The sequence below is a fragment of the Oncorhynchus nerka genome, linkage group LG16 (assembly GCF_034236695.1).
Source record: "Oncorhynchus nerka isolate Pitt River linkage group LG16, Oner_Uvic_2.0, whole genome shotgun sequence".
Lineage (NCBI taxonomy): Eukaryota > Metazoa > Chordata > Actinopteri > Salmoniformes > Salmonidae > Oncorhynchus > Oncorhynchus nerka.
Genome location: NC_088411.1, coordinates 24,791,742 through 24,809,053, shown reverse-complemented (window position 1 = coordinate 24,809,053; position 17,312 = coordinate 24,791,742). Strand labels below are relative to the sequence as shown.

Genomic DNA, 17,312 nt, shown 5'->3' with positions numbered 1-17,312 from the left:
AGTAGGCCTAGTAAGGTGCTGAATTATTTACTGTAGTGGTACTGCAGTAAGCCTAGTAAAGTACTGCAGTAAGCCTAGTAAAGTACTACAATAGGCCTAGTAAGGTACTGCAGTAGTTACTGTAGTGGTACTGTAGTAAGCCTAGTAATGTACTGCAGTAAGCCTAGTAAAGTACTGCAGTAGTTACTGTAGTGGTACTGCATTAAGCCTAGTAAAGTACTGCAGTAGGCCTAGTAAGGTGCTGAATTATTTACTGTAGTGGTACTGCAGTAAGCCTAGTAAAGTACTACAATAGGCCTAGTAAGGTACTGCAGTAGTTACTGTAGTGGTACTGTAGTAAGCCTAGTAAAGTACTACAATAGGCCTAGTAAGGTACTGCAGTAGTTACTGTAGTGGTACTGCAGTAAGCCTAGTAAAGTACTGCAGTAAGCCTAGTAAAGTACTACAATAGGCCTAGTAAGGTACTGCAGTAGTTGATAATCGAAAACTTCAACAAGCATTTCTCAACGGCTGGCCATGCCTTCCTCCTGGCTACTCCAACCTCGGCCAACAGCTCCCCCCCCACCCCCCTCGCAGCTACTCGCCCAAGCCTACCCAAATCCAGATAGCAGATGTTCTGAAAGAGCTGCAAAACCTGGACCCGTACAAATCAGCTGGTCTTGACAATATGGACCCTCTATTTCTGAAACTATCCGCCGCCATTGTCGCAACCCCTATTACCAGCCTGTTCAACCTCTCTTTCATATCGTTTGAGATCCCCAAGGATTGGAAAGCTGCCGCAGTCATCCCCTTCTTCAAAGGGGGAGACACCCTGGACCCAAACTGATACAGACCTATATCCATCCTGCCCTGCCTATCTAAGGTCTTCGAAAGCCTAGTCAACAAACAGATCACTGACCATCTCAAATCCCACCGTACCTTCTCCGACTGTGCAATCTGGTTTCCGAGCCAGTCACGGGTGCACCTCAGCCACGCTCAAGGTACTAAACGACATCATAACCGCCATCAATAAAAGACATCGACCTGGCCAAGGCTTTCGACTCTGTCAATCACCATATTCTTATCGGCAGACTCAGTAGCCTCGGTTTTTCTAATGACTGCCTTGCCTGGTTACCCAACTACTTTGCAGACAGAGTTCAGTGTGTCAAATCGGAAGGCATGTTGTCCGGTCCTCTGGCAGTCTCTATGGGGGTGCCACAGGGTTCAATTCTCGGGCCGACTCTTTTCTCTGTATATATCAATGATGTTGCTCTTGCTGCGGGCGATTCCCTGATCCACCTCTACGCAGACGACACCATTCTGTATACTTCTGGCCCTTCCTTGGACACTGTGCTATCTAACCTCCAAACGAGCTTCAATGCCATACAACACTCCTACCGTGGCCTCCAACTGCTCTTAAACGCTAGTAAAACCAAATGCATGCTTTTCAACCATTCGCTGCCTGCACCCGCACGCCCGACTAGCATCACCACCCTGGATGGTTCCGACCTAGGATATGTGGACATCTACAAGTACCTAGGTTTCTGGCTAGACTGTAAACTCTCCTTCCAGACTCATATCAAACATCTCCAATCTAAAACCAAATCAAGAGTCTGCTTTCTATTCCGCAACAAAGCCTCCTTCACTCACGCCACCAAACTTACCCTAGTAAAACTGACTATCCTACCGATCCTCGACTTCGGCGATGTCATCTACAAAATAGCTTCCAATACTCTACTCAGCAAACTGGATGCAGTTTATCACAGTGCCATCCGTTTTGTTACTAAAGCACCTTATACCACCCACCACTGCGACCTGTATGCTCTAGTCGGCTGGTCCTCGCTACATATTCGTCGCCAGACCCACTGGCTCCAAGTCATCTACAAGTCCATGCTAGGTAAAGCTCCACCTTATCTCAGTTCACTGGTCACGATGGCAACACCCACCCGTAGCACGCGCTCCAGCAGGTGTATCTCACTGATCATTCCTAAAGCCAACACCTTATTTGGCCGCCTTTCCTTCCAGTTCTCTGCTGCCTGTGACTGGAACGAATTGCAAAAATTGCTGAAGTTGGAGACTTATCTCCCTCACCAACTTTAAACATCTGCTATCTGAGCAGCTAACCGATCGCTGCAGCTGTACATAGTCCATCGGTAAATAGCCCACCCAATTTACCTACCTCATCCCCATACTGTTTTTATTTATTTACTTTTCTGCTCTTTTGCACACCAGTATCTCTACCTGCACATGACCATCTGATCATTTTTCACTCCAGTGTTAATCTGCTAAATTGTAATTATTCGCCTACCTCCTCATGCCTTTTGCACACAATGTATATCGACTCTTTTTTCCTTTTTTTCTACTGTGTTATTGACTTGTTTATTGTTTACTCCATGTGTAACTCTGTGTTGTTGTCTGTTCACACTGCTATGCTTTATCTTGGCCAGGTCGCAGTTGTAAATGTGAACTTGTTCTTAACTAGCCTACCTGGTTAAATAAAGGTGAAATAAAAAAAAATGAAAAAGCCTAGTAAAGTACTACACTAGGCCTAGTAATGTACTGCAGTAAGCCTAGTAAAGTACAGCAGTAGGCTTAGTAAGGTATTGCAGTAGTTACTGTAGCGGTACTGCAGTAGGCCTAGTTAGGTACTGCAGTAGTTACTGTAGTGGGCATACTGTTTTGTCCACTAGTGTGCCCAAGTGAATAAGGAGTTGTTTTTTTGTCCTTCATCCATAGCATGTTGCAGAACAAATACCATTACAATATAAAATGCTCATTATTTTTATATGTTTATTTATCCAGGAAGTCCCATTGAGGTCAGAGAGATATTGTGCTGCTTGGTTCATGGCAATGTAAATTATGTGAATACAATGTGAATTCTGTGAATACAATGTGAATTCTGTGAATACAACTTGAATACTGTGTAACCTTGAATCAATAAAGGTGAATACTGTAGATGACAATGGTGTGTTTACAGTAAAAGGAAATGCTTGTTGTCGTAGCGACCTTGAGGGCTTGGCAAGGTGTCTCTGCAAGTGCAAGGCCTTCGGTGTAAATGTGTGATTTATAGCGACAGTCTCCAAACTTGCACTCCATGGAACATGCATTGCTGAAATGTACTGGGCATTGCACAACTCAAAGGGCATGCCATTGAATTCAAACACACCAAAAAAGGGTGTGTTTATACAGGTGAGTGTGAATGACTGATAGACATTATTGTAACACCCTGCTATCAACACCTTTTCTCATTGTTTATCATTCATGAATCGTTCATGTACATTCATTCATTCATATGGATATTAATTTCATATTTACATCTCATCTGTTTGCACAAAGCCTAGCTTGTGTCTGAATGGACTGTCATATTTAAAATGAGCCTTTCTCTTTCATATGCACACATTGAATTAGAATCTAAATTAATACATTTTGCAGGAAATGTTCTTTTTGATAATGTTTCTAAAGCCCTGGCTTTACAAAGACTGTCTGAGGGGAATAGAAATGACGTCTTTGATTAATGTCTTGGTCTGTTTCACACACACTACCACAATACCACACAACACACTACCACAATACCACACAACACACTACCACATTCTCACACACACACTACACACCACCACACTACACACTACCACATTCTCTCACACACACTACACACTACCACAATACCACACTACCACATGCTCACACACACACTACACACTACCACACTACCACATTCTCTCACACACACTACCACAATACCGCACTACACAATACACACTACCACATTCTCTCACACACACTACACACGACCACATTCTCACACTACACACTACCACACTACCACATTCTCTCACACACACTACACACTACCACACTACCACATTCTCACACACACACTACACACTACCACACTACCACATTCACACACACACTACACACTACCACACTACCACATTCTAACACACACACTACACACTACCACACTGCCACATTCTCACACTACACATTCTCACACACTCACAGTACCACATTCTAACACACACACTACCACACTACCACATTCTCACACACACACTACACACTACCACATTCTCACACACACACTACAAACTACGACACTACACACTACCACATTCTAACACACACACTACACACTACCACACTGCCACATTCTCACACTACACATTCTCACACACTCACAGTACCACATTCTAACACACACACTACACACTACCACACTACCACATTCACACACACACTACACACTACCACACTACACACTACCACATTCTAACACACACACTACACACTACCACACTGCCACATTCTCACACTACACATTCTCACACACTCACAGTACCACATTCTAACACACACACTACACACTACCACACTACCACATTCTCACACACACACTACACACTACCACATTCTCACACACACACTACAAACTACCACACTACACACTACCACATTCTAACACACACACTACACACTACCACACTGCCACATTCTCACACTACACATTCTCACACACTCACAGTACCACATTCTAACACACACACTACAAACTACCACACTACACACTACCACATTCTAACACACACACTACACACTACCACACTGCCACATTCTCACACTACACATTCTCACACACTCACAGTACCACATTCTAACACACACACTACACACTACCACACTACCACATTCACACACACACTACACACTACCACACTACACACTACCACATTCTAACACACACACTACACACTACCACACTGCCACATTCTCACAATACACATTCTCACACACTCACAGTACCACATTCTAACACACACACTACACACTACCACACTGCCACATTCTCACACTACACATTCTCACACACTGACAGTACCACATTCTAACACACACACTACACACCACCACACTACACACTACCACATTCTCTCACACACACTACACACTACCACAATACCACACTACCACATTCTCACACACACACTACACACTACCACACTACCACATTCTCTCACACACACTACCACACTACCACAATACCGCACTACACAATACACACTACCACATTCTCTCACACACACTACACACGACCACATTCTCACACTACACACTACCACACTACCACATTCTCTCACACACACTACACACTACCACACTACCACATTCTCACACACACACTACACACTACCACACTACCACATTCACACTACACACTACCACACTACCACATTCACACACACACTACACACTACCACATTCTCACACACACACTACAAACTACCACACTACACACTACCACATTCTAACACACACACTACACACTACCACACTGCCACATTCTCACACTACACATTCTCACACACTCACAGTACCACATTCTAACACACACACTACACACTACCACATTCTCACACACACACTACACACTACCACACTACCACATTCTCTCACACACACTACACACGACCACATTCTCACACTACACACTACCACACTACCACATTCTCTCACACACACTACACACTACCACACTACCACATTCTCACACACACACTACACACTACCACATTCACACACACACTGCACACTACCACATTCTCACACACACACTACAAACTACCACACTACACACTACCACATTCTAACACACACACTACACACTACCACACTGCCACATTCTCACACTACACATTCTCACACACTCACACTACCACATTCTCACACACACACTACACACTACCACACTACCACATTCACACACACACACTACACACTACCACATACACACTACCACATTCACACACACACTCTACACACTACCACACTACACACTACCACACTACCACATTCTCACACACATGACCACATTCTCACACACACACTACCACACTCTCACACACACACTACCACACTACCCCATTCTCACACACACACACCACACTACCACATTCTCACACTACCACATTCTAACACACACACTACCACACTGCCACATTCTCGCACTACACTTTCTCACACACTCACAGTACCACATTCTCACACACACACTACACACTACCACATTCACACACACACACTACACACTACCACATACACACTACCACATTCTCACACTACACACTACCAGATTCTCACACACACACTACACACTACCACATTCTCACACACACACTACACACTACCACATTCTCACACACACACTACACACTACCACATTCTCACACACACACTACACACTACCACATTCTCACACGCACACTACAACACTAAATCAAATCAAATCAAATTTTATTTGTCACATACACATGGTTAGCAGATATTAATGCGAGTGTAGCGAAATGCTTGTGCTTCTAGTTCCGACAATGCAGTAATAACCAACAAGTAATCTAACTAACAATTCCAAAACTACTGTCTTATACACAGTGTAAGGGGATAAAGAATATGTACATAAGGATATATGAATGAGTGATGGTACAGAGCAGCATAGGCAAGATACAGTAGATGGTATCGAGTACAGTATATACATATGAGATGAGTATGTAAACAAAGTGGCATAGTTAAAGTGGCTAGTGATACATGTATTACATAAGGATGCAGTCGATGATATAGAGTACAGTATATACGTATGCATATGAGATGAATAATGTAGGGTAAGTAACATTATATAAGGTAGCATTGTTTAAAGTGGCTAGTGATATATTTACATCATTTCCCATCAATTCCCATTATTAAAGTGGCTGGAGTTGAGTCAGTGTCAGTGTCAGTGTGTTGGCAGCAGCCACTCAATTTAATGTGGTGGCTGTTTAACAGTCTGATGGCCTTGAGATGGAAGCTGTTTTTCAGTCTCTCGGTCCCAGCTTTGATGCACCTGTACTGACCTCGCCTTCTGGATGATAGCGGGGTGAACAGGCAGTGGCTCGGGTGGTTGATGTCCTTGATGATCTTTATGGCCTTCCTGTAACATCGGGTGGTGTAGGTGTCCTGGAGGGCAGGTAGTTTGCCCCCGGTGATGCGGGGGCTACTCACAGAGACTGTCTCAAATATATAGTGCACAGCTACCTGCATCCGTATATAGATATTTATTAATAAGCTTATTTGCCGAGTGGATTTGCCAACTGCCATCCATCGTGCCGTCACTCTGCCTGGCTGGTAAGGGCCTTCCTAGCTGCCACACGGAGCCTGTACTGCTGTACTGTAGTAGAGCTGCAGTCCCAGGGACTACACTGCTGCTAGTGTAGGTTTCCCACACTGTATATATTTTTTACTAGTATCTGGTTATCCTCAATGTAGACTCAATGTGCGTGTTTGTGCGTATTTCAAGTTTTATTAGTCGTATATACAGGATACACATGGTATACACCGTCCAATGAATTGCTTGCTTGAAGGTTCCTTCTGGACAATGCAACAACAATAAGAAATAATAAAAGATAAGAATATGAACAAAAGATCAATGACTCAGTAGAATAGAATAAACATTTTAGCATAATTATATTACAGGAAGGTACAATTTATTGTCCAATATTTATAGTTGTTTTGGGGAAGTTGTGATTCGGGGCAAGTGTTTAAATTGTGTATATTTAGCAATAATAATACAAGTCTGGGAGCAGCTGTGTGTGTGTGTGCGTGTGTGTGTGTGTGTGTGTGTGTGTGTGTGTGTGTGTGCGTGTGTGCGTGTGTGCGTGTGTGCGTGCGTGCGTGCGTGCGTGCGTGCAAACTATAGTTTTGGCAAGTCGGTTAGGACATCTATTTTGTGCATGACACAAGTACATTTTCCAACAATTGTTTACAAACAGATTATTTCACTTATAATTCACTGTATCACAATTCCAGTTGTTCAGAAGTTTACATGCATTAAGTTGACTGTGCCTTTAACCAGCTTGGAACATTCCAGAAAATTATGTCATGGCTGTAGAAGCTTCTGATAGGCTAATTGACATCATTTGAGTCAATTGGAGGTGTACCTGTGGATGTATTTCAAGGCCTACCTTCAAACGCAGTGCCTCTTTGCTTGACATCATGTGAAAATCAAAAGAAATCAGCCAAGATATCAGAAAAAAAATTGTAGACCACCACAAGTCTGGTTCATTCTTGAGAGCAATTTCCAAACGCCTGAAGGTACCATGTTCATCTGTACAAACAATAGTACGCAAGTATAAACACCATAGGACCACGCAGCCGGCATACCGCTCAGGAAGGAGACGCGTTCTGTCTCCTAGAGATGAACGTACTTTGGTGCGAAAAGTGCAAATCAATCCCAGAACAACAGTAAAGACCTTGTGAAGATGCTGGAGGAAACAGGTACAAAAGTATCTATATCAACAGTAAAACAAGTCCTATATTGACATAAAAAAGGCCGGTCAGAATGGCCGGTCAGCAAGGAAGAAGTCACTGCTCCAAAACCGCCATAAATTAGCCAGACTACAGTTTGCAACTGCACATGGGGACAAAGATCATACTTTTTGTAGAAATGTCCTCTGGTCTGATGAAACAAAAATATAACTGTTTGGCCATAATGACCATCATTATGTTTGGAGGAACATGGGGGAGGCTTGCAAGCCAAAGAACACCATCCAACCGTGAAGCACGGGGGTGACAGCATCATGTTGTGGGGGTGCTTAGCTGCAGAAGGGACTGGTGCACTTCACAAAATCGACTTCCAAAGTTGTGGCAAAATGGCCAAGGACAACAAAGTCAAGGTATTGGAGTGGCCATCACAAAGCCCTGACCTCAACCCAATAGAAGATTTGTGGGCAGAACTGAAAAAGTGTGTGCGAGCAAGGAGTCCAACAAACCTGACTCAGTTCCACCAGCTCTGTCAGGAGGAATGGGCCAAAATTCACCCAACTAACTGTGGGAAGCTTGTGGAAGGCTACCCAAAATGTTTGACCCAAGTTAAACAATTTAAAGGCAATGCTACCAAATACTAATTGAGTGTATGTAAACTTCTGACCCACTGGGAATGTGACGAAAGAAATAAAATATTAAATAAATCATTCTCTCTATTATTATTCTGACATTTCACATTTAAAATAAATATGTTATCTTAACTGACCTAAAACAGGGATTTTTGACTAGGATTAAATGTCAGAATTTAAATGTATTTGGCTAAGGTGTATGTAAACTTCCAACTTCAACTGTATCTCTTTGGGTGTGTGTGTGTGTGAGTGAGTGAGTGCATGTATGCTAAGGTGCAGAGTGTCAGTGCAGTTGGTCAGTCCATTTCAAGTGTTCAGTAGTCTGATGGTATCAGACTTCATGCTCCGATACTGTCTGCCAGTAAAGGAGAGAACAGCTTGTGGCTGGGCTGTGTGGGATCTCTGATTAGGCTGCAGGCCTTCCTATCGAGTAGATGTCCTGAATGGGTGGGAACACGGCCCTAGTGATGTACTGGGCTGTCTTCACCACCCGCTGGAGGGCCTTGCGGTCATGGACGGAGCAATTCCCATACCAGGCCATGATGCAACCGGTCTGGACACTTTCGATGATGCAGAGGTAGTATTTGGGGAGGACCTGGGGCGGCATGCTGAATTTCTTCAGCCGCGTTAGGAAGTAGAGGCACTGTTGCTCCCTATTGACAATGGTGGTGGTGGTGTTGGTCCATGTCAAGTCCTCAGTGACGTGGACACTGAGGAACTTAAAACTACTGTGTGTGTGTGTGGTATGTGTATCTCTTACCCAATGCTGAGTCATTAATTGCTCTAAACACTACCCTACATGCAGGACTGTTCTCAATAGTATAGTACTGTATATCATGGTGCTGGTGGGGCGTCTCTGTGAGTGAGTCCTCTCCCACTCCTCTCCTGGCTGTGACTCAGTAGGGCTTCTTGTCACTGTGGCCTCTGTGCTGCCTGGCTCTGTGCTGCCTGCCTCTGTGCTGCCTGGCTCTGCGCTGCTTGGCTCTATTACTTCCTCCGTTCTGCTAGTTGAACTGAGTCATGTTAGTAAACTTCCTCTTCCATACTGTACTGTACACTGACAGTGGCATTCAATAGACTGGTATACTGTATCTTGTATCACTCCTCAGCCCTCTGTGTTCTCCTGATTTGAACCCTGAGCCAACTCAACAGTGCTGAGTTGTTCTTGCTGTACTCCAGTTGTTGTGAGGCATCGTCAGAGGGGCAGATGTTTCAACCGCCTCTTGACATGCAGCCTGGCCCAGTTGGGGCATATTCTCTGTCTGTATGTATACTACAGACCGTAGCTTGGCCCAGTTGGAGCATATTCTCTGTCTGTATGTATACTACAGACAGTAGCTTGGCCCAGTTGGGGCATATTCTCTTGTATGTATACTACAGACAGTAGCTTGGACCAGTTGGGGCATATTCTCTGTCTGTATGTATACTACAGTAGCTTCAACCTATCATGACAGAGAAAAGGGTGAACAGTCACAGTACCTTAAGGGCATGCCATATAGTTATATTTTCCTAAATGTTTCTGTTGAACCAAGTCTTCAGTATTGGGTAATAGACAGACAATGTGATAAGCTAGGTGTATGTGGCTGAGAATGGTGGAGTTATTTTGCATAATTGTCCAACACCAGCCATTTAGGGGAGTGAGAGCCCACACTCAGTGGAGCGAGAGAAAAGCTGCTTAGAATATGTCATGGGATTCCAGCTAAGCTACCCTATTAAATTAACACCTGTTTAGAATGGGGATCATATTTCTCTTGAACTGCATTGTCTTACGTCAGATGGCGTCTCTCAACCGAACTGTTCAGTTTGTCATACATTTGTGTAACAGATAGACATCTCTGTAGTGGTTATCCTATGACGTGTACATCCCTGGCTAGCGTAACATTGCATCATAACATTGCTGGCGCGGCACATGGGGATGTGTGAAACTTCCCCCTCAGACTAAAGTGTCCCGTTTGTGTCGCCTCATTAGCTAGCTTGTGAGGTGGCGTGATCGGGTAAGACGCTTGAGGAGGGCGTGTGTTTGTGAGGCAGAGGTTCTGCGTTTGCGGCAGGTATGGGCCGAATCGGGAGGAATTGGTACTCGCTAAGCAAGCAGCGTGATGTCCTTTACACTGGCATAACATTCAAGTTCAGAATGTGTCGCCATTACATCCGTCTATAAAACTGATCCAGTGTACACCTCACTTGAGGAAGTCCGCTGTTATTCCATTATTTTCTGTTGTATTTTATTCTATTACATTCTATTCTATTCTGAGCCAAACAGATTTGTCACATCCGCCACCCCCAAATTTGTATCATTCTAACATTCTCAACACCTTTCCTGTTGTGTGGAAGTGATCTGTTGACAGGTTGGCTGTGGAGTCGGGTGTGAATACATTCCCAAAATGGATGTATGTCATTTGCATTCTTGCTGTGATTGCGTCACTAGGCATGCTGACAGACATTTGCATTTGTCAGTGCTGTTAAGTTGATTATTCAATAGAAGTCTGTGAGGATGTTTGACTTTCTGTTCTATGTTATACTGTAAGTATCATCTTTACCTCCCGATAGTTTTCAATGCCCAAGGAATGTGGTTAGTGGATTTGGTATTGTAATGTATAGGACTAATGTATAAGAAGTGTTGGCTTGGTGTTCTGTATACTATATGACACTGTAACAATCCTGTTTCTCTTGAGCTAAAGTTGTACCTGTGACCAAACTCAAATGAGCGACTTCGATAGGCTTTGCTGCGTGTTAGTCATTTCAATGTGCCGACGCAATCTCATAAGCTCTCTCTGTCTGTCTCCCCCTCTCTCTTCTATCACCGTCTGTCTCCCCCTCTCTCTTTTCTATAATTTGGGTGTTCTGTGTCACTGTGTGTGTGTGTGTGTTGTCTCCTTCTATATATATATGTGTGTGTGTGTGTGTGTGTGTGTGTGTGTGTGTGTGTGTGTGTGTGTGTGTGTGTGTGTGTGTGTGTGTGTGTGTGTGTGTGTGTGCATTCTGCTCCCAGCCCCCCTGCGGAAAGCAAAATTTGTGGAGAGCCCTCGCATTCCACAATCAGAGCTTGGCTCCCCTACACACACCTCCTGCACTGCCAAGAACCACGGCCTGGATACATACTGTCCCGGTAAGTCTGCTCTGCTCCTCAAGTCCCCACAGCTATGGCCTTGTTTGTTTTTCAATGTTTTTACTTTGGTATGTTTTATAGTACTATCTGTCCATCTCTGTGTCTGTGTCTGTCCGTCAGTCCGTCTATCTGCATGTGAGTGAGTGCAGATTGAATGTGTGTGTCAGAGCTAAGCAGTGTTCGGTTCTGTCTTTCACTGCATATTTTACAGGCACTGCACATCGCTAAGGTTATTAGTTGAATTGCTTTCCTGACGCTCCCCCGGTCAGCCTTTCTAGTTCGCTGACACTATTTAATCCTCTCCCTCGCTTCCTCTCTCTTTACCTCTCCCTACATCTACCACTCCCCCTCATACCCTCTCTACCTCTCTCCCTCACTCCTCTCCCACACCTCATCTTTGGTTTCTGTTTAGATCACAGCGGACCTTTCCTCTGTAGCCCTGCAGAGAGTCCAGTTCCCTCTCTCCATCCCTCCCCAATCCATCCCTCCATCCCCCTCTTTCCCACCACGGGAGGAAAACATCAACTTGGGTCAATCAAGGATAGAGCAAATCATTTCAAATGTGTTTTTTGCTGTATCGATTTTTTCATCTTTCCTGCAATCTGGTCTCTAAGTGCAGTCATTGAGAATAGCGCCATATGGCTTGGTAGTATCTCCTGACATTTGTGTTGGGATACAATCTGCCTATATGGATTTGACTCAGATGAACACTAATCAATGGATGAAGACGTGAAGAAAAGTTTGATAGTCATCTCAATATGACAAACAGAGCACTTCACTCCGTCTCCATCTGCCAGGATCTCGAAAACCTTCGATCTATGCGTGTGTTAAGTATATTCTGATATCTGCACTCTAATGTTGTTGTGAAGAGCTTGATGTTGCGTTGAATCTGCGACATAATCTGTATCAACAAGAAAAGCCTGTCTGGTAGTAGTCAGTTAAATGTGATGAAGGCATGCTGTTAGTACTGTGTGAGAGTAGTATGGAATGATTTGAACAGGAATTCTGCTCAGTAGGGAAAAGCCAAGAAAAGATGAGCTTTGGCCTCCCACATGGAACGAATGGTAGACACGTTAGCTTTTATCAAGAGGTCTTAGGGAACGTGTAACAGCCTGTTACATTACAGCCTTATTATAAAATTGATTAAAATGTGTTTTCCCCTCATCAGTCTACACACAATACCCCCTTATGACAAAGCAAAAACAGGTTTTTAGACATTAAAAAGTATTCAGACCCTTTACTCAGTACCTTGTTCAACCTTGTTGAAGCACCATTGGCAGCGATTACAGCCTCGAGGCTTCTTGGGTATGACGCAACAAGCTTGGCACACCTGTATTTAGAGAGTTTCTCCCATTCTTCTCTGCAGATCGTCTCCTCTGTCAGGTTGGATGGGGAGCGTCGCTGCACAGCTATTTTCAGGGCCTCTCCAGAGATGTTAGATCGGATTCAAGTCCGGGCTCTGGCTGGGCCACTCAAGGACATTCAGAGACTTGTCCCGAAGCCACTCCTGCGTTGTTTTGGCTGTGTGCTTAGGGTCGTTGTCCTGTTGGAAGGTGAACCTTCGCACCAGTCTGAGGTACTGAGCGCTCTGGAGCAGGTTTTCATCAAGGATCTCTCTGTACTTTGCTCAGTTCATCTTTCCCTCGATCCTGACTAGTTTCCCAGTCCCTGCCGCTGAAAAACGTCCCCACAGCATGATGCTTCCACCACCATGCTTCACCGTAGAGATGGTTCCAGGTTCCCTCCAGATGTGATGCTTGGCATTCTGGACAAAGAGTTGTTGTTGTTTCTCATGGTCTGAGTCCTTTAGGTGCCTTTTGACAAACTCCAAGCGGGCTATCCTGTGCCTTTTACTGAGGAGTGGCTTCCGTCTGGCCACTCTACCATAACGGCCTGATTGGTGGAGTGCTGCAGAGATGGTTGTCCTTCTGGAAGGTTCTCCCATCTCCACAAAGAAATTCTGGAGACCATTGAGTTCTTGGTCACCTCGCTGACCAAGGCCCTTCTCCCCTGATTGTTCAGTTTGGCCAGGCGTCCAGCTCTAGGAAGAGTCTTGGCGGTTCCGAACTCCTTCAATTTAAGAATGATGGAGGTCATTTTTTAGTACCATCTCAAGGATGATCAATGGAAACAGGATGCACCTGAGCTCAATTTTGAGTCTCATGGCAAAGGGTCTGAATACTTATGTAAATAAGGTATTTCCGGGTTTTTTAAATATAAATTTGCGAACATTTCTAAAAACCTGTTTTCGCTTTGTCATAATGGGTTATTGTGTGAAGGTTAATGAGGAACAGTTTCAATTTAATCATTTTTAGAATAAGGCTGTAAGGAAACAAAATGTGGAAAAAGTAAAGGGGTCTGAATACTTTCCGAATGCACTGTAGGTAGTAGGGGTGAAGTGACTGGACAACAGGATATATAATAAACAGTAGCAGCTTATGTGATGAGTCAAAAGAGTTAGTGCAAAAGGGGGTATATGCAGATAGTCTGAGTAGTTATTTGGTTAACTATATAGCAATCTTATGGCTTGGGGTAGAAGCTGTTCAGGGTCCTGATGGTTCCAGGCTACTTGCACTGGTACCGTAGCGGAGAGAACAGTATATATCTTGGGTGGATGGAGTCTTTTGACATATTTTAGGGCCTTCCTCTGACACTGCCTGGTATAGAGGTCCTGGATGGCAGGGAGCTCGGCCCCAGTGATGCACTGGGCCATACGGACTACCCTCTGTAGTGCCGTGCAGTCAGATGCCAAGCAGTAGCCATACCAAACGGTGATGCAGCCAGTCAAGATGCTCTCAATGTTGCAGCTGTATAACTTTTTGAGGATCTGAAGGCCTATGCCAAACCTTTTAAGCCTCCTGGGGGGGAAGAGGCATTGTCGTGCTTTCTTCACGGCTGTGTTGGTGTGTGTGGACCACGTTCATTCCGTGGACGGCCGGGGGAGAAACCGATGCGTCTGGCCGTCTGCACAGGAACACATTCCTCCTCGCTGCCCGCCACGCCGCCAGATAGTTCCCATGGCAACCATCTGTCTCTCTCCAGGAATCTGAGCGAAGGGGACTAAGAGAGGGAGAGGGGGCAAACACACAAGCGCTCGCTATATATTCAAATTCTGTAGGAGGAGTGTAGACTGATTGATGTCTTGCAGACAAGGAGGAATGCTTGGAGTTCCATTGAGGGCTAAGGGCATGTTTGTAAGGACCACTTTACTGTGTCTGAGTTCTAAGGGTCATATAATGTGTAGTGTGATTACTGCAGTCGCCTGTGAGTGCATTGTTGTTTATGTCGAATGCATGAATTACATAGTAAACACCATCCCAATGGCACCCTTTCACCTTGGTCTCTAATGGTCTAAACCTCTCAGGTCTGTTTACCTGTCGGACTGGTCTGACCAGTCAGTCAGAGAGAGGGGAGGGATGGTAGGGAGAGAGGGTGGGAGAACTGGGTTGTATTCATTAGTGCAATTATTTAGTAATGAACACAAGTTTTTCTTATTGGACAAGTTGAGGTAGGTCCCTCCCTCTTTCAGCCCGTTTGCTTCCGTTTGGTTCCTTTTGAATACACCCAAAGAAAGCAGCTGTTCTAATCTACAGTGTCTCACCACTGTTTAGTTGAACACCATCACCTTCTGTCACCTGTCTTTCTTTGACATTCCCACGACCACATCAAATACCCATACACCACACACAGCAGAGAGAAACCAGCTCTTCAGCTGAGATTAACACGTTACCCAGCAACACCCCGCCCATAACAAAGTAGTCCACCAGCTGCAGTATCAGGTATTAGTTTAATAACAACATCCTGGTATTGTGCCCTCATGACCAGACCAGAGCAGGATCTAAAGAAATATAAACAGTAATGAGGACAGTGAAACCTCCAGCAATGCTAGAAGTGTCTTCTATATTATCATCATATGATAATACTGTAGTTTCAGAGGATATTCAGTCCCTCTCCAATATAGCTGTGTACATGCCAGTAGACGGTGTGAGTAGAGTGATTCACATCTACTATTTCTCTCTTGCTCTCCCCCTATCGCTCTCTCTCCCCCTATCGCTCTATCTCTCCATCTCTCTCTCTCTCTCTCCCTCTATTGCTCTCTCTCTTAGAAACACACACACACACAGACACGTACACATACACACACCCTGCCCTCACACAGGTGAGGGGCGTATTCACTTACCTCATCCAAACACAACGCTGACTGTGTGGGATGGGATCTTTACAGGCATGTCATGTCATGGCTAGAAGGAGTTGGCTGTCTCAACGCCAGTGTGTCCAGTTCAGTCTCAATCTCAGGAGAATTTACCTCTGATGCACAGCTCTGCTCTCAGGGGTGGTTCAGGTAGAGACTGTTTCTTTTTTCTACTCTACTAGGTTTCTACTCTACTCTACTATATTCTCGCATTTGTATTCTCTTTGTGATTTTGTGATTTGTACTGAACATTTTTCAGCAGGAGAATATGTAGCTAACATGCTCAGGTGTTGCACATTTTTCTGAGTTGGGGCTTGAACAGGTTAGGAACATTTATCCAGCAGTGAATGATGTGAATCTTTTCATGTTCATGTGCTAGACTGCTCCTTCTATAGTCTATCCAAGGTGTGGTTGCCTTCCAGGTCAAGAGAGTTGGTTGACTCTGTTTTACTTGTTTTACACTCACTCACAAACACACTCCTTTTTTTCTCCACTCCCTCTCTCTTTCTCTCTCTTCCTCTTCGCCCGCCCCCTCTCTCTCTCTTTGTCACTTTCCCCCATACTCTCTCTCTCTTTCCCCCGACTCTCCTCTTTCTCTCTGAAGGGGAGTCAAGCGGGGAGCTGGGGCCCCCTCCGTCGGTGGATGAGGCAGCCAACACATTGATGACGCGCCTGGGCTTCCTGTTGGGAGACGAAACTAGTGAGGGGCCAGACGGAGAACATTACAGGATGGACGAACCAGACGACAGACAGGTGTGTGTTTGGCAATCCCACAATTCTAACCAGACCTCTCTCTACTGCTTCCGCTCTGAGAGGAAAACCTCTCTCCCCATTTGTGATATCTTGAGATTCCATTTGGTGTTTCTGTATTTCTGATTCAATTTAAGAAACACACCTGGGATGTAATAACTTCCCTTCTATCTGACAGTTTGATGAGCTCCTTGTCAAATCAAATCTAATTTTATTGGTCACATACACATGGTTAGTAGATGTTATTGTGAGTGTAGTGAAATGCTTGTGCTTCTACTTCCGACAGTGGAGCAATAGTGGAGTGGAGCCCTTGGCATATTCCCTATTTTGTTGCCTTACAACCCCCCCCAAAATACATTTT

General features: G+C 44.6%; 1 protein-coding gene across 1 annotated transcript in view; it reads left to right on the top strand.

Moving 5' to 3' along the window:
- The window catches only part of tanc2b (tetratricopeptide repeat, ankyrin repeat and coiled-coil containing 2b), a 264,706-nt gene that overhangs the window by 195,334 nt on the left and 52,060 nt on the right, over positions 1-17,312 (top strand). The window contains exons 6-7 of the mRNA XM_029685202.2: positions 11,893-12,009; positions 16,806-16,954. Of these exons, the coding sequence (XP_029541062.1) occupies positions 11,893-12,009; positions 16,806-16,954 (266 nt within the window). The remainder of the gene's footprint in view (positions 1-11,892; positions 12,010-16,805; positions 16,955-17,312) is intronic.